Consider the following 19,492-nt stretch of genomic DNA (forward strand, 5'->3'; position numbering starts at 1 on the left):
AACCTCTGTCCTGTTTCCTGTTGACAGCAAGGCACTATTGTCCACACGTGTGTATCAGGCCTTCAAGTGGAACAATTGGAGTCCTATCTGTCTGTCTGTCTGTCTGTACGTACGTACGTACGTACACACGCACGAACGCAAAACGCATATCTATTTCCTGTGCGAATCATCTGTTCCATTTCACTGAGATCATCTGAATGTTTCAACGGGAAAGAGAGCAATGTCTGAATTTGTGTGTGCTTTCAATGTGTGTGCTTAAAATTCATTAGTTCTGCTTTCTAGCCAGTGCGCATCCTGCTGATTGCACCAAATGCCTCTTGTCAAAATGTCATCGTGATGGCACAGCTATTTTACTATTGCCTGTAGTATGTTCCACCTAAATTAGTTTTAGTAACCTCAATACTGATTACAAAGTGTAAACGTAAGGAGAATGAACTGTATGTACACTTTATTGTGGCTATTGTCACTTACTCCATTTCATCAATTACTCGATTTCATCAATGGCGCAAAATTATCATCCAAAAACAAAACATTAGCATGCCAACATGAACAACATTAACAGAATGAAAAGTTGTGAAGAGAAAGAAATGTTATAAAGTTAAATTTGGAGATGCGGCATGGGGATGTAGCAGTGACGTGCGGTGAGGTTCATGGCTGGTGAGGCACTGACGTCATCATAGTCAGATTTACAAACATATGAACTCTACAGAGTAGTTTATTCACCATTTGATTGGCAACAGTTAATGTATTTTGTTTAAAATTTCATGTCAGCATTCTTTATATATACAAACTGTAGCATAGAAAAAAATAATTAAAAAAACGTTTTTATCGTGTTACCTTTACTTGTAAATGAGGTTCATGCGCCGCTCCTTCTGAAGAAAGGCATCGATAACTTCTTTGTCGAAGCCTTCCTTATCTTTCTTCAGTTTTAAAAGTCTCTCTGTCGCAACGGAGATCACTGCCAGTGAAGAAAGTCGTCCTTGATCGGTCCTGTTCCGACTGTATGTTTTCAGTCTTTTCAGTGCTGAGAATGACAATCTCGTCTACTTCTACAGCAACAAATGGGGCTGCACCGATCTCCTTTTTAATGTCATTTCTAATGACATCACCAACTGCTTCAATTAAATTGTTCTGTATTCTGTTTCACAGGCCAGAATATACAGTGGATGTCCCAAAATGACTCGCTAGCCTGTCATCTTTCTCAGCGAAAGCATGTAATAGTTCAACATAGTTGTCACGATTAGCAGAGCCTTTACTTTCGTCATTTCCACGAAATGCCAGCTGTTGTTTGGCAAGGAATCAGGTGGCATTGATGAGATCTTTTAAAATCTCCCGCTTCTCCTTTACCTTAGCATTGTGGATGCTGATGTTGAGTCTTCGCTCATGTTCGATGAGGCTCCGTTGTAAATTTTTTAGGTCGCAATATCCCATTTGAGTCCAGACATTGTCACAAGTTGAGAACAGAAGGCAGGAAAAGCAGAAAAGGCATTTTCTTGCTGGACATCCACACAGCCAGCCTTTTCGTATGTACCAGTCCGCCTGAAAAGAGCGAGTATTGTGTCCCATTGTCTGAAGCAAACCTTTTAGCTCCGGTGTTGGTCTTCCTTTAATTATTACCTCCTGCTTCGATTGAAAGTCCAGTTTAGAAAATGCTTTCAATTTAGATATGTAATCCTCCATTCTGAAAGTGAGGCCAAGCAACACGAAAAAAATGACTGCAGGGTTGCACTTTACTTGCTAACTGTTTACTGTAGCTTTCTGTCTCTAATTCTATTATTCTGCAGACGTGGAGTAAGAAGTATCTCTGGAATCACAAGCGCCCCCTCCCTGTCATGAGGCGGGAGAACTGTTTGCCTCACCTACGCACAGCGTTTTGATAAAAATAAAACAAAACTGTAGTGCAGTGTTTATAATGTGCAATGACTCTACATTATATACACCAGCTAAACTCAAGAAATTTAGTTCATATACTAAACGTGTTTGAACGCTTTAATAGCGATATACAGAAGGACAGCAATGCGGACTCACTGCAGAGCAAGCCAGCACAGTAAGCGTAGTGATTGCGCAATCCATGGTGAGGATCAGCCGGCTGGTGCCTCACTGCTCGTCTCTACTTAGTATTTGAACGGTAAATGTGAAAATTCAGCGATTTTGAAAAAAATCCGAAAACGGTGAAGTTAAATGGACAAGAACTTTAAAGTACAAATCACTAAATACATATAACTGTTTAATTTATTTTTTCATTTGATATTTCCATGACAGCTTTCCATGATGACAGGTGAGGCACTGCCTCCCCTGCCTCCACTGACTGCACGTCACTGGGATGTCGTTTGCATTCCATGACAGACACAGTTGCTTTTAACAATAAGTACATTGTGTTGCACTGTACCTTTTCTTTGGGGGGGGTGTAGGATTATGCTCATGTTGATTGTGAGAACTGTTGAGCGACAAAACAAAGAAACCTCCAGAGGGATTCACCCTTACACCCGCAGAGCCTCTAATAAGGCTGGTGACAGAGTTGTGTATCTATTTATGAAATAGTGCTTGTATATTGGACAGAGTCAGCTTTGAATGTTCCAATGCGTTGAGCTCTGGCTTTGCTAACACAAATGCTGTAAAGCCGTGTTTCCCATCCATTCGAGGAGATAAGAGATTTTATGCTATTCTGGCTGACAGGAAGTCTTTGCTCAACAACAATGAGCCTCACAGAAGATACACGTACAAAACAAACATGCACATTCCCCCTCACATTCTTTTAAGCTCACCCGCTCCCGAAACAGGTTTGTGTATGTGTGCCCATATGCATACCTACATATAGTAAAGCCCCCTTACGCTGCTGCAGCTTTGGGACACCGATTCTGGGACACGGGCTTTCAAAAGAAGAATGGACTCTTAGTTTGAAGATCATAGTTCATTTATGTGTGAAGTTTTTACGAAACATTTCGGCATGGTGAAATCCCATCCAGTTTCTATACTGTGCAGTTTTTTTAGAGACAGGGGGAAAGCTTGTGTGTGTGTGTGACGGGTCACGGCTCCAATGTGACGGGTGTCACAACAGTGACTGTCTTCAGCTCCATGTCTTCAGCTCCATGTCTTCAGCTCCATGTTGCTGCCGTCTTAATAATACCAGACCATGGATGTGTCTTTTTATTTCTTTTATTGCTGCAACACAGTATGGCAGAAGGGATGGGTGAAGTCGCATGGGTTTCGTCTTGTGATTAACATAAGTCTCGTCCAAGAAGTTCTTAATATGCAAAATATTGTAGATAACAAAACAGAATGAACAACGTGTGTTTGTATAGTGGTTATTTACAGAAAAAGAGAATACAACAAAAGTTCACTGTTATTTACATGATGTCCCTGAACGCATCACCTTCGAGACTGTCTGCGTGAACACGCGGTCCGTTGGATAATGGCGGCACAGTTCGACCCGCCATGAACACTCACGGCCAAATTAAATACGACATAAGAAACGAAATACTATACAATAAAAACAAAATGAAACAATTATTACATTCAACACAGTATGGCAGAAGGGATGGGTGAAGTCGCATGGGTTTCATCTTGTGATTAACTGCGCAACAGAAAAGCACTATGAAGCACATGTGCTTCAAAGTTCCACTCGACAAAACTTGAATTAAATCACTTCCGTCATAATTTACTAATCTTAGTGCACAACTCCGATATATACAGTAAAGTCTCGTTATATCGATATCGTTTATATTGATAATACTGCTTATTACGACAATATTTTCATTTCCCGTGCACATTTCTATTCTTTTTATGTATAATTAGTTCCGTTTAGTACGATTCGTGGTTTTTACGATAATCCGGTTACTACGGCGCTCTTTTTCATCTCCCGCCGGCCATTTTGCTATGTTTATATCGATACAAAAGATACTTACGGTAAATCGATATTTGCTTAGGGGTTTCTATACAGTACCACCATTATCGAAATCTGTATGGTCGCTTTCGCTGTATCGGTCGCTGTATCGATCGCGCCATTGGTCGACTTGGTCACGTGACTTGGTGACGTGAGTTTGTTACGTGACCAGCTCCCGTGTAGCAGACTGCATTTTCATTTTTTCTAACTCCCGAGAATATCGATACAACGAGACTATATCTATCTATCTATCTATCTATCTATCTATCTATCTATCTATCTATATTTATATATATATATATATACCTGCTGTGCATATAAATAAACAAATATTATTAGTCAACTCAACACAGTTGTAAAATATTAATATTAGACTGAACACAAGAAAATAACACACACAACGTTCTGTACACTATGAGCAAACACAAACAACAACCAACATTCATTAAAAAAAAAAAAAACGTGGTTACCACTATTTATAAATTCTGCTTGGCATAATAGGATGCAGAGAAACAACTTCTCCAGCACTACAGCAGAAGCCGAAGCTTCACTTACCAGCATCGCCTTTCTTCAGAATGCTGTCTTATGATTCACATGTGGCACTTGCGCATCAATGTAAAATTATTTGGGTTTTTTTTCCAAGTCACACATTGACGGGTTGGTTGACTTGCTGCTGGGCAAAGTTCATGTCCAAATATATGTGACACGTTTATCTACAGGCGGTTTAAGAACTGCTCTGTATGACACAAAAAAGCATTTTGGCCCTGAAGTTGCTCTGTGCAGGTTGCATTCCCACTCAGTGATGCAGTGGATGCGAGTGTGAATAGCTGTTTGTCTATACGTGCACGGCGGTTACCTGGTGAACAGTTCAGAGTGTCGTCTGCCTTCAAAGACATCTATGATAAATTCCTGGTTCTCATGCCCCTGCACAGGATTAGTGGTATACAACATGGATGGGTGGATTTTGGGGCCCCTAATGCAGAGATCAATGTGTTGCCAATGTTGTGTGTTGTCTGTTGGTGCCTTCATAAATGGCATTTTGCCCAATTTAGCTGTAATGAAATGATGGTGTCAATCCCATTATCGCTGCATTGCTAGGATTATATATGAGGCAGATTAAACAAGCACTTTGGAGTAATTGGTGGCATTTTAAAGCTTCTTATGTTTCTTTTGAAGTGTATCTTGTAACCAGGCAGGATTTCCGCTAAATTACGACCATTATTTATACAGTATTTTGTTTTTTGTTTTTTATATTTGTTTTGTCTCCGGCAGGTGGGGGTGGAGGGTTTTCCCCTCCACAATCCTAGTCTGATCATTATATATCCCCTGTAAAAACTGCCAAGGCTTCTTTCTCTTCCCGGACTCGGCGACGGAACAGCAGTGGACCTGATGGACAAAATGTTGTCGCTACTGGGTTCGGATGACGGCGGATTCCTGTTCCCCCACGTGTTCCTTCGCCAGCTACCGGCCTCTGTGCGCGCCGTGCTAGCCAACTCGACGTGCCTAGCCACCGGCGACTACCGAGGTTTGGCTGAAGAAGCGGACCGGGTGCTGCTGGCGACACGGAGGTTCGCCGTGCAAAGCGTGACGGCCGAACCCCTCGGCGGAGCGGCAGCGAACATCGACCCGACCCTAGTAGCCGGAGTGGTCACGCGGAAGCGACACGAGAAAGCCCTCTGTTTTTTCCACCAGCGGTTTGGCGCCAAGGCCCGACGCTGCACACCACCCTGCACCTACGAGGCTCCGGGAAACGCCAGCGCCGGCACCCAATAGCGGCCGTGGGTGCCGGCAACAAAAGCGAGCTGCTTTTTATCACAGACTCCTCGTCAGGTAGAAGTTTTCTGGTGGACAGCGGGGCACAAGTAAGCCTGCTGACGCCCACGGCCTCGGACAAGACGGCAGGTGGATGTGGGCCTCCCCTGCGCGCAGCTAACGGCTCGCCCATCGCCAGCTTTGGCACCAGGTCGGTAACTGTGTGTTTCCACGAACGAAAATTCGAGTGGGACTTTATTGTGGCCTCGATTACAGTTCCGATAATCGGCGCGGATTTTTTATGCGCTCATGGACTGCTTGTGGACATTGCTAACCGTCATTTGATCGACGCCATCTCATTCGCCACTTTCCCATGTGAGGCTGGAGGGCTTGGAGCGTTGACGCACGCAAATTATTTAACGTCAGGTAACGTTTATGAACGCCTGCTGACCGATTATCCGTCGTTAACCACACCCGCCTTTTCCAATGCCGATACAAAACACGGGGTACAACATTTCATTCCCACGGTTGGCCCGCCAGTTTTTGCCCGCGCTCGTCGCCTCGACGCGGCAAAATTGGCAATGGCGAAAGGGGAGTTCGCGACGATGGAGCGTTTGGGCATCGTGAGGCGTTCCAACAGCCCGTGGGCCTCACCATTACACATGGTGCCCAAAAGTGACGGTTCTTGGCGGCCGTGCGGTGATTTTCGTCGGCTAAATAATGTAACCACACACGACCGTTACCCAATTCCGCACATCCAGGACTTTTCCGCACGTTTGGCCGGAGCCGTGATCTTTTCCAAAGTTGATCTCGTTCGCGGTTATCACCAGGTTCCGGTACGGGCAGAAGATGTGCCAAAAACTGCAGTAATAACCCCTTTTGGCCTCTTTGAATTCCTCCGTATGCCTTTTGGCCTGAAGGGGGCGGCACAGACCTTTCAGAGACTGATGGACTCAGTCTTGCGAGGCCTAGATTTTGTGTTCGTCTACCTCGACGACATTCTTGTGGCCAGCCCTTCACCAGAGGAACACCTGTCGCACTTTATTCGTCCCGCAATGGGGAAATTTGCAGTCCACAGCAGCAATTGAAGAGGGATGGGGTTGGGGTGGGAGTGAAAGGATAGAAAACAAGATATTCTAAGCATAACAAAATAAAAATGTCAACTGTATACTGTGCAAATGTAGATGGGCAAAAACCGTTCTATAAACAAGACTGTACATAGTGCAGAATCAAGAAATGCATTTAGATATATAGCTATAGTTCGTGTTGATCCGTGTTGATGGTGAAATTAGAAGGAAAACACATAAATAACGCCATGGTGAATCGTTGTGTGTTGCACCAAGACAACTATTTGATATTCGCTGACACAAATTCCCAGCTGACAAATCAGCCCATTTCCAACGGAGCTTGGGCGCAATCTTCTGCATTTTCTGGGTGCTACATTGCTGTCATTGACGGCTTGAATTGATATGGGAGGACTCCTTGAATCAATTGCAAACATTTATGCTTTCCTCTTTAGAACTATTTGAATCATATTCATAACTGGATGAGTAACAAGAAAACATCTTCTCCGAATCTGAAGCCATTGTTTTGATTCTCGATAAAAGGCAAGACGTCTTGGCGTGACGTCACGAACAGGGGGGTGGAACCTTCTGAAACTGAACATTTCCGGATTCATTTGAAGTCATTTTTATTGGTGTTTTTCATTTAACTAAAAATATCAGCCTGCCTGATTTGGGTATTTTAGATGCTATAAAACGTTTTTCTGATGTCAGTGGGAAACAAAAACAAATAATGGTACCGGTTGTCCTTTAAATGTAGTATGTACAAAACTCATAGCACAGTAAGAACACTACAACCCAATTTATTAACTGTCTTTCAAATGTGAAAAATATCCCTGATCAGTTAATAAATTTGTCTCAAGGAATATGGCGTTTTTACATACTATTTCGCAGATACTTGGAGGAGGAAATGGAAATAGTGTGGCGGGCACTGGGACCGGGCATCTCACCCAGCAGGTGTACGGGAGGGGGCGGGTTTATGTCACATATATTTCACTGCAGTTTCGGTTTTGGTTTACTTTTCTCCTTGTTAGCAGTTGGAATAAAGACGTAGGCTTCTTTCTCTTCCATGGCAACAGGACTCGGCGACGGAACAGCAGTGGACCTGATGGACAAAATGTTGTCGCTACTGGGTTCGGATGACGGCGGATTCCTGTTCCCCCTGTTCCCCCACGTGTTCCTTCGCCAGCTACCGGCCTCTGTGCGCGCCGTGCTAGCCAACTCGACGTGCCTAGCCACCGGCGACTACCGAGGTTTGGCTGAAGAAGCGGACCGGGTGCTGCTGGCGACACGGAGGTTCGCCGTGCAAAGCGTGACGGCCGAACCCCTCGGCGGAGCGGCAGCGAACATCGACCCGACCCTAGTCGCCGGAGTGGTCACGCGGAAGCGACACGAGAAAGCCCTCTGTTTTTTCCACCAGCGGTTTGGCGCCAAGGCCCGACACTGCACACCACCCTGCACCTACGAGGCTCCGGGAAACGCCAGCGCCGGCACCCAATAGCGGCCGTGGGTGCCGGCAACAAAAGCGAGCTGCTTTTTATCACAGACTCCTCGTCAGGTAGACGTTTTCTGGTGGACAGCGGGGCACAAGTAAGCCTGCTGACGCCCACGGCCTCGGACAAGACGGCAGGTGGATGTGGGCCTCCCCTGCGCGCAGCTAACGGCTCGCCCATCGCCAGCTTTGGCACCAGGTCGGTAACTGTGTGTTTCCACGAACGAAAATTCGAGTGGGACTTTATTGTGGCCTCGATTACAGTTCCGATAATCGGCGCGGATTTTTTATGCGCTCATGGACTGCTTGTGGACATTGCTAACCGTCGTTTGATCGACGCCATCTCTTTCGCCACTTTCCCATGTGAGGCTGGAGGGCTTGGAGCGTTGACGCACGCAAATTATTTAACGTCAGGTAACGTTTATGAACCCCTGCTGACCGATTATCCGTCGTTAACCACACCCGCCTTTTCCAATGCCGATACAAAACACGGGGTACAACATTTCATTCCCACGGTTGGCCCGCCAGTTTTTGCCCGCGCTTGTCGCCTCGACGCGGCAAAATTGGCAATGGCGAAAGGGGAGTTCGCGACGATGGAGCGTTTGGGCATCGTGAGGCGTTCCAACAGCCCGTGGGCCTCACCATTACACATGGTGCCCAAAAGTGACGGTTCTTGGCGGCCGTGCGGTGATTTTCGTCGGCTAAATAATGTAACCACACACGACCGTTACCCAATTCCGCACATCCAGGACTTTTCCGCACGTTTGGCCGGAGCCGTGATCTTTTCCAAAGTTGATCTCGTTCGCGGTTATCACCAGGTTCCGGTACGGGCAGAAGATGTGCCAAAAACTGCAGTAATAACCCCTTTTGGCCTCTTTGAATTCCTCCGTATGCCTTTTGGCCTGAAGGGGGCGGCACAGACCTTTCAGAGACTGATGGACTCAGTCTTGCGAGGCCTAGATTTTGTGTTCGTCTACCTCGACGACATTCTTGTGGCCAGCCCTTCACCAGAGGAACACCTGTCGCACTTAAGAACGGTTTTCAAGCGTCTTGATGTGCATGGCCTTATCGTTAACCCTGTGAAGTGCCAATTTGGTTTGCCCAAGATCAATTTCTTGGGGCACCGCATTTCTCCACAGGGTGCCATCCCCTTACCCGCCAAAGTGCAGGCTGTGGTGAATTTCCCCCGCCCAGCCACAGTTAAAGCTTTGCAGGAGTTTTTGGGCATGATAAATTTTTACAACCGGTTTCTTCCTCACGCAGCTGACCTCCTACAACCCCTCTACGGCGCCTTGAGAAAAAAGAAGGCTAATGACCCCGTTGAGTGGGCCCCGCAACGAGTGCAGTCCTTTGAACGAGCCAAGGAGGCTCTTGCGGGTGCAACTCTTCTGGTCCACCCGATCTCAACCGCACAGGTGGCCTTGACTACCGACGCGTCTGATGTTGCCGTAGGGGCGGTGGTTGAGCAGCTTGTGGAGAACGAATGGCAGCCCCTTGCATTTTTCAGTCGGAAGCTGCAAGATAACGAACGCAAGTACAGTGTTTTCGACAGAGAGTTGTTAGCATTCTATCTTGCAACGTGCCATTTTCGTTTCCTCCTCGAGGGGCGCCGGTTCACCGCCTACGTAGATCATAAGCCCCTTACATTCGCCATGTCCAAGGTGACCGAACCGTGGTCGACCCGACAGCAACGGCATCTAGCCGCTATTTCCGAATTCACAACAGACATTCGGCATGTGGCCGGCAAATGTAACCCTGTGGCCGATTGCCTGTCACGCACGATCGTGTGTCCAGTCCAGCTCGGGGTGGATTTCTCAGAGATGGCCACGGCCCAATCTGAGGATCCGGACATCCACGAACTCAAGGCAGCAGGCACGGCCCTGAAACTGGAGGAGGTGGCAGTGTGTGAAGGGGGTCCCGCTCTCCTCTGCGATGTGTCTACGGGTCGCACTCGTCCCGTGGTTCCGCAGGAGTGGCGTCGGCGAATTTTTGATTCAATTCATTCCCTTTCACACCCTGGCGTCCGGGCGTCAGTCAAACTACTTGGGGCCAAGTTTGTCTGGCCTGGGTTAAGAAAGGACGTCAGGAAGTGGGCAGCTGCATGCGTGGCATGTCAGCGCGCCAAAGTCCACAGGCACACCCGGGCGAACCTAGAAACTTTTCCGATTCCGGCCAGGAGATTTGACCACGTCCATGTGGACCTGGTCGGGCCCCTCCCTCCTTCGCAGGGTTGCACACATCTCCTCACTATGGTCGATCGGACCACTAGGTGGCCGGAAGCTGTCCCCCTGTCCTCCACAACCTCGACAGACATTGCCCGCGCATTTCTGTCATCCTGGGTCGCACGTTTCGGCACGTCGTCCGATATCACTTCGGACAGAGGCCCCCAGTTTGTGTCCGAGCTCTGGTCGGCCATGGCGCAGTCCTTGGGTGTGCAGGTACACCGCACTATGGCCTACCACCCACAGGCTAACGGGATGTGTGAACGTTTCCACCGGTCACTTAAAGCCGCGCTACGGGCCGCACTATCGGACGGTAACTGGGTTGACCGGCTTCCGTGGGTCCTGCTCGGGTTACGTTCAGCTCCTAAAGAAGACCTTAACGCCGCTCCGGCAGAGTTAGTACTCGGTCAGCCACTCCGCATCCCTGGTGAATTTCTGCCTGAAGCTTCGGGTGCACCTTCTTTCCCCCTTGTGCCAGGGGAGCCCCTGGCTCCAGCACCATTTCACCACGGCGTCCCCAAAATATTCGTTCCGTCTGCTCTCAGGTCAGCCCGTTTCGTCTTCGTGCGTCATGATGCCCACCTCTCTCCCCTCCGGCCGCCGTATGATGGCCCGTTTAGAGTGCTCGAACACGGGGAAAAGAGTTTTGTGCTCGATATGGGTGAAAGACGTACTCCAATCGACCGTGTGTTCTCATTCCTCAACTGCTACAATAGATTGAAATAACATGCACTGTGATTTATCAAGAATGCGTCTGTTTTTAATAAGTTTCCATCGAAGGGGCAAAGTTAAAGAAATCAACATTTATTGAAAAATGGAATCACTTTCAAAATTCAAAACATATTATTACACAATGAAATATTCAAGCTCAATAATACCTACTTGTGTTAAATTCCGCCAAATCATAGATGGCTTGTCCTGACCGCGCGCTCAACAAACTCCTCACTGACGCCCTCGCCTTCACGCGCAAACAATACACGTGTACCGTCGCCGAGCACACAAACATAGACTACCTGCAGTTGAAATTTGCATACTCGGCACGGCAGCCAATCAGAAACCTGCTTCTTTCTTCCGGACTTTCGCAAGCGTTATAAAGTCGTGCAATTGCATGTCATTTTCCAAAATAGATGCACAGAACCTCAGACCAGAAGAAAGATTCAAAAGAAGCTAACAACATATGTGACGCTAAAAAACGTAAATTTACATTAAACCGTGACTGTAAAGTGTACGTGAGACTTATGAAAGGGGCGTAGTGGCTCGTAGGAAGCAATGCAAACGTTGCATTGTGCACGGCAATGACAATCGACTACTGCAGCAAAATCTACAGCCATGCACATTTATCGTAAATTAAGCAAGGTAGCATTTGTAGTAGGTGCATTCTTGATTTTAGAATAAACTTTATGCTTTCTTACAATGTTTTTTTAATGTGATTAGTTGTCTCATTGTGCTTCAAGTTGTGAAAAATGGGGCATGCAACTTTTCAGTTATCTTTCCTGTTGTTCGCTAACTTTTTGTCATGAGTTTTAGACACTGTTTGTACTATAATTTGGGCAAGTTCGGCGGGCGGATTAAAAAGCCTAACGGGCCGTATGTGGCCCGCGGGCCGTAGTTTGCCCATGTCTGTTCTAGACTATACAGTATACAGTATTGTCAAAGCAAAAGTAAAAATATTCTTGTTCACACCAAGTATTCAAAACATGCTTATACTCACACACATGGGTGGTAAATACAATCCCATTTAATCAACTGTATTCTGACTGGGAACATACCTGTCACGACAAGTTCATGTATTTTGCTTATTGGAGCAAACAATGGTATCTGTCAATTTCATTTTCATAAATGAAAGGATTATAGAGCTTCATGTTGATCTTTTGTGGTCAGGCCAGTGTGTTGCAGTTCCTCTGCCTCCCTATGACCAATTCCTACGACCAATGTGTACGAGATGTGACTAGCGGTGCCATTTGTCAAATTGAAATGCACAATCTCTTTCTAATGTGACATAAACTTGTAAATTCACATCCTGGTCAAAACTTATCAAAACTGTCAAAACTATGAGGATTGTCTTGAAAGTTTGATACTTTCTTCACCTTCTTTTGTCACTGACAAACATTGAACAATTGAAAAAGTTAAGAGAAGATCAAAGGTCATCTCAAAAGTTATTTTTTGTGTGTGTCTTATATTTTAATGCCTTGAACTCTTTTGTTTATAAATGTATTTTCATTTATGTGAAGTGCATTGAAATTTATTAACAAGACCTAGAAAGACCGTCGACTTCTATGGGCCTGAGTTTATCTCTGATGGACGGATTGCAAAGTGGAAAAGTGACCCATCTGGCAGGTCCAAATTTCAAATTGTTTTGGGAAATTGTGGATGCTGTGTCCTCTGGGCCAAAGAGGAAAAGAACCATCTTTTATGGATACAAAATTCAAAAGCCAGCATCTGTGATGGCAAGGGCAATTGAAATTTGTTATGGCGTAATAAATACTGAAAGGTACATACAAGGTTGGGAGAAACATAAGCTGCCATCCAAGTAACGTCTTGCTTATTTGAGCAGGACAATGACAAACCACATTCTACATGTGTTTCAACAGCATGCCTTTGTAGTGAATGAGTGCAGGGACTAGACTGGCCTGTCTGCCGTCCAGACTTGTCTCCCATTGAAACCATATGACACATTATGAAGTATAAAATAGGACAACATAGCACCCGGACTTTTGGACAGGAGAAGCTAGAATGGGAACTAATTTATCCTACAAAGTTCCAACAACTTTTCTCCTTGGTTCTCTAACTCTGAATAGTTGTCAAAAGACGTTTATGTCACACCGTGGCTTCTCCTATTGCAGCCATAAAAGTGTTGTAAAAGTTAACGGTTCTTTATTATTAACATTGATATTAAATATCTTGTCTTTGTAAGTTAAATATGATTTGAAAATCATTGTCGTTTTTTTGTTTGTTTTGTGTGTTTTACGCAAGGTTTCATAACTTCATTTGAATTGGCTTTATATGTGTGTCCAGGTGGAGGCAAGAGGGGACAGTTTGTAGCAGGATACCAAATAATAAAATTAAGGAAACGGGAAGGAAATGTCAAAGGCTTTCCTCTGAATCCACACAACTACAACTCTCCCTTTGTCATCCTGTGTGGAAACTAGGACTCACAAAAAAACACACACGTGTGAAGGCCATGTTGTTGTTGTGACTAGGGTGAAAATTTTGGTTAAACAGACATAACGATAAAGAAAAAAAGGAGGGGAGGAAAGGTGTTGATTGAAACATGAAGGTAATTGAAAACGTGTAAAAAAACAAAAAGCAAATCAAACTTGTTAAATTCCATGATGATTGCTAGAATCTGAGCCAAAATTTCATATTTTTAGATGTCAACCACAATAAAAGTCATTATTCTTGACTTCAGATTTGAAAACGAGTTATTCATTAATTTGCTGTGTGCTCTATATGTAATATTTGAAGGGATTTAAACATTCTAATGGGTTCCCCAAATTCATAACGGCCCTCGATTTAAATATCCCATAGTTTCCGGTGTATAAGGCGCACCGGAGTATAAGGCGCACCCCAATGAATGGTGTATTTTATAACTTTTTCCATATATAAGGTGCATCTGACTATAAGGCGCACCTTCAATTAATGAAGTTTTCTAAATATAATATATAAATCTATAATAGATTTCCAAATACAAGGCACACCACATTATAAGGCGCTACAGTCGAGGTTGGGGTTACGCACTACTTCTGCCAGGGGAAATGGAGTTGGTGACTGCTGACAGTACTGTAGTTGAGAGACCTGTTATGGCTCAATATTACTTCAAAGCTTATTTTTTGAAGAAAATCAAGGCTTTTGGGTGCGCCATATACACCGGAAAATACAATACCTATAGTCAACAATCGTAAATTAGATGTTTTTTTTGGGTGGTTGTTTATATCTTACTTTTTTTCAGTCTTAGCAGTAAATGAGGCCTATGTATCCACAGTGAAAACACAAATGTTTGTTACAATGTTACTCAAACACGCTAGAACAATACAATGATCCTGCATCAAACAATACAAAAGGATTTTCCATTGTTTGTTTTAACCTGTCGTGAGTTCAACATTGGCTCGTCCTCCACTGTGGTACTTGTGTATTTAAAGATCACTTTAATGAGAAGTTGCTCTGAGGTCATTACAATTCAGCCATTAAGGAAGAGACACAAAAACAAGTAAAGAATGTCAGAGGAAGGTCAAGGGTCACTTCAAGAATGTCGTTGGCATGTTTATCGCATGTTCACACACAAGCTGCCATAAGTCTGTGGAAACACATTGTGTGTGTGTGTGTGTGTGTGTGTGTGTGTGTGTGTGTGTGTGTGTGTGTGTGTGTGTGTGTGTGTGTGTGTGTGTGTGTGTGTGTGTGTGTGTGTGTGTGTGTGTGTGTGTGTGTGTGCGTGCGCGCGTGTGTGTGCGTGTGTGAGTGCGTGTGTGTGCGTGTGCGTTCGTGTGTGGATGTCGCGGGTATCAAGGAAAGTTTGGTTTTGAGGGAATTATTTTAAATCATGTTCGTTGACAGACTGATTGTGAGCATGTTTATTGGTCTTCCTATTTTTTCACAGGAAATGCAATTCCATTTTATTAATTGTCATTTGTTCACAAATCTCAAATAAACATTTTAGCATTTTTGATGGTCATGCATGTAATTATGTTCAATATCTAAAAAATAATTTCTGAAGTGCTTGAGTGCTCATCAAATGTGGTAATACTGTATTTGTGTTGGGCGGTTGTATCTTCTGCATGTATAGGTGTGTAAGTTGGCAGCTTGATAATGAAGTGGTGGTAGGCAGGCAGGGGAGAGGAGCAGGGTGTATTTGACAAATTGTATTAAATAAAGTCTGCAGAACAACAAAGTCTTCAGAACAAAAAAGGTCCAAAGTAGCAAACAAAACCATGGGTAAGAAATGACATGCCGAACAGAGTGAAACAAACAATGACCTGACCCTGAATGTACATGCCGGGAGTCCTTTTAACTGCCACAGATTTAAACAGCCAACACCTGTGCAGTTGCAGGCAGGGCCCTACAGTGCCACCCATTGGTCGCAAACCAAAATGTGACAACATTGATGCATTCCCCTTAATGGAAGTTGTTTGCACACTGGCCTTTTATTCTTGGAAAATTCAAAATGTGCTGTTCAAAATAGCTTCCATACAGGCCATCACGATAACGGTGTGATTTGAGCAATGCCTGACTTCCATGGTACAGAACTGCTCCTTCCAAAATTATCTGAGTTGGAGAAAAATGTAGCTTGGGCTGCCCACACTAAAAGGCTAAAATGTGAACAATTAATCAAAATTCAAATCAGTCTAGTGACATGAAATGTTCAAATATTCCAGGATGAAATTTGACTGTGACTATGCTTCCTTTTCGCCAGACGATTGGATTTTTTTTATTGGCCTATGTATACAGTTGTGAATATTTTATGTTTATTTTTACAATTTATAGCCAAAGTTGGTGTTCAAGATGGGCATTCCCCAAAACAACTACATTAAAATTGATTGACATAATAAAGCAATACTTTTGTCCTCAGATTTGTCATTAAGGATGTTTTTTTTAACAAATTTGTTTTCATTATTCTCCAAAAAAAGCCATAATTAGACCAGGACGCTCCCGTGGACCATTGGTTGGATACCATGGACAACCATATGATTTGATGCATAATTATGCTGATGATGGTTTAATGATATTACCCCACTGACCCAGTATGACTCCCTTCTGGATTACTCCCAGCTCCAACATCCTTACTTAAACAAGCAAACACTACGATAAACTCAGTGATGTGCCCTTTGTGATCCCAAGCAGAAGTGTAACACATGGCCCCACATTGTATGAGTGCACGCTGGCTAGACTCCAGGTGAGGGAGGCGGACATAGCAACAGGCACGGTCGCTGAGCATTTCCTGAACGGTGTTTGGCTCCTGAGAGCCCCGTGACATGCTAATTCCGCAGCGATTGCGGCACATTGCCGGGAGATTAGCGTCGGGCGGCACGGTTGCTCCGTTGTCTCCTGGTGCTCATGTCCTTCGTTTTAAGAGGCTTTCAGAGGCTTCACCTAGATGAGCGGCCATCTGGCTAAACCCCTGTGCAGCCAATCACACGTGCCTTCAATGCAGATGATGTCAGAGAGGCGTTTGAAAAGAAGCACGGAACACAGACTTGGCCCGGGCTTTCAACTTTTGTGCCACCTCATCTCCAAGTGAGGTGAAAGCAGCCGGCTGATACCGTTTGCTGCAAGTCCACAAGAAATATGTGATGAAAGATTTTCTTCTTCCAGATTAAATTAGAGAGACGTTCAGGGAAACATGAATGTCATAGATAAGCAAAGTGTAAACTACAAAAAGTACTGGAAATAACAGAAGTCTAATACATCAATAAAATAACATAACAACTGTGGACTATGGCTGCTGCTACTTCTGCGATGACTAATATGACTACTATAAATATGATAAATGACAATTAAAACTAACAATAATTATTATTTTTTGTGTATTTTAGTGTGTGTCAAGCATAAAATGTCTTGTCTGACTTTGAAACAAGTATGAAATAATATACAATACCATACAATATATGTTGATTTATATATCGTTTTAACCACAGCTGAAGCTGCAACATAGCACTGAACTTGGACAACTATCATATACAGATGAATAAAGGAGTCACAAAGATAGTAGAAGGCACCATGGAGTAAAACTAAGATCAAGTCTGTATCATTGTTGGAAATTTTGGAAATACTTTATTAGTATGAATAAGGCAAGCCTGAATATAATTTATTACTTAAAATTAAATATACTGGATGCACAATTCAACCTTGCCCCTTACTCAGTCAGCTGGAAGAGGTCATAGTTCAGACCTGTGACCATGATGACATCAATGCCATGGAAAATGGACAGCAAAAAAACAAACCAGAAATAAAACTACAATTGTACTTTATATTTATTTTAAGTCAAAATAGATAGAGTATAACCCAAATCAAATGGTGCACAGCTGAGTTTTTTTTTTTTTTTTTTTTTGGTGAGGTTGTCTCTCTTTAAGCTATTTCCTGAGACAATGCACCATATGACATTTGAGTGCTGCGAACGAGTAGCCTAATTACATTACATGCTATTTTTGGAAAGAGTGAATGAAGATGTACAAGTAAAAATCATGTGTAAACACTATGTACTTCACTACTTGAATCTACCTGAGGCAACTTTCAATCCTTACACCTTTTGTCCTGCTACCCTTTATGGAGTTGCTGGGATTAAAGGGCTCTTTATTGTATTCCCCCTTGGAGGGGGAGGACACATTTTTGGCACTCCGCACTTCTAACAACTATCTTTCTTTGCTCCCCTCATGTGACTAAACCCAAAGTTCAGTCCTGTAGATCTTGTGGTTTGGGGAAGGAAGGAGTTGCTGTTACTGCTTAGTAGAAACACAAAGACTGACAGTTCATTCTATGGGACAACAGTAACAAGCCTTCCACTGGACAGGTCTCCTGTCTGCATTTGAATCAGGAAAATTACACATGAGGATTCAACATGAGAGAAGTAGGCCAGACTTTCTGGTAACTAAGGTAGCTCACACGTCACCTACTTCCCCTCCTTGCCGTCATTAGACGGCCAGCTCAAAACATACTGATGGGTATCGGGGGAATCTCATAAAAGGATCCCCCCAGTTTGCTTCGACCTCAGACAGTCGCGTCCAAGAGGTCAGCCAGTTATCTTTCTTTTCTCTTTGCTAGGTTATTATTCCATTTCCTCCCCGTGAGCGGAAAGACCAAAATAACCCTTCTGAAATCTATGACAGGGGCAAGGCTTTTGTCTTGCTGCAAATGGAAAACAAGTGTACCGCTCGCTGAATGGGACACTGTGAGATATAAAGTTTCACAGCTTCGTTGGGGTGAGTCCAGGGACACAGGCGCACTTATTTCACCAGACACTCTGTAAGGAGAGCTTGTGATAAGTGTGACACTCAGCATCATGTCTCAAAAGCGCTTGCGTTGTCCAAAACTCAATGGTGACAGTAAGCACTGAACTCCTTTAATTTCTAGCGACCTGTAAGTGTACAGACATATAAAAGAGTATAAGGGCCACTGACATCAAGAAGTGGTTCGGAAATAATATTGTGAAATTAGGTAACCAATATTGTAATATTCAACAATAAAGTTGCCATTTATATCAAATATATTTTTATGTAATGCTAACGTGTTTTTAGAAAGATAAAGTCATAATAGTATGGAAATTTCCATGTAAATATATATTACAATCTATATTATCTTTTTGTTTCACTCATTCACTGCCATTCCCGACTTTATTTGAGAAATATGACGTGGAGCACCAATCCCGAATTTGTTTGGGTTTTGGTTTTTCTTGTGGGGGGATGCCGATAAAGCGCTGGTCAGACATCTGGCAATGTTTTTTCCCTTCCGCAAGGGGGAAAAATGTGCCTTTTGTACAGCCGCCCCCACTTGCACATCCTATTACTCCAAACCCATATAACTTATGAATTAACTCTTTTTTTAAAGAAGAAAGCCTAAGGTTTCTTATGCTGCATTGAATGTTTATGAAGTCATACAACTCAATATTCCGTGGGTCCTCGAATTTGACTGAAAATGACAAAAACCTTGACACTGGAGTGGACACATTTTTGCACATGTCTGGCAGTGAATGAGTTACTTACATTACAAGACAAAATACACTTAAAACAATGAAATTATTACTACAATGCATCATTTTACAAGAATACCGTCCAGATGAATACACAAAAACCCACGGATAATGTTGTCTCATGTTCAGGAAGAAAAAAGGCAATTGGGGAAGGGTGTCAAATCCATTTCTATCACGCTCCACATCGTATGGATGATTTTCCTTATGAGGGATGTTAAGACTGTCAATCACTTTAAATGTGTGCTCACCTCATCTTCCAGCATATGTCCATTTTTAACACCCCCTTTTTCTGTTTATCAAATTGATGAATAACTACTTTTGTAATTAGTCGTATGTAAAATATGTTTTTCAAATATATTACCTTTATTTCAAAATGGCACTTAGTCACAAAAATGTCTCCAATGT

The 19,492-nt window shown here is 43.7% G+C and overlaps 1 protein-coding gene across 1 annotated transcript in view; it reads left to right on the forward strand.

The window, feature by feature from the left end:
* xxylt1 (xyloside xylosyltransferase 1) overlaps positions 1-15,960 on the forward strand; it is a 72,607-nt gene extending 56,647 nt beyond the window's left edge. Inside the window, exon 5 of the mRNA XM_088999869.1 lies at positions 13,426-15,960. Within this exon, the coding sequence (XP_088855995.1) occupies positions 13,426-13,606 (181 nt within the window). The 3' untranslated portion in view covers positions 13,607-15,960. The remainder of the gene's footprint in view (positions 1-13,425) is intronic.
* Positions 15,961-19,492: the final 3,532 nt, after the last annotated feature.

This window comes from Hippocampus bargibanti, linkage group LG07 (genome assembly GCF_051943395.1).
Source record: "Hippocampus bargibanti isolate YZ-2025 linkage group LG07, ASM5194339v1, whole genome shotgun sequence".
NCBI lineage: Eukaryota > Metazoa > Chordata > Actinopteri > Syngnathiformes > Syngnathidae > Hippocampus > Hippocampus bargibanti.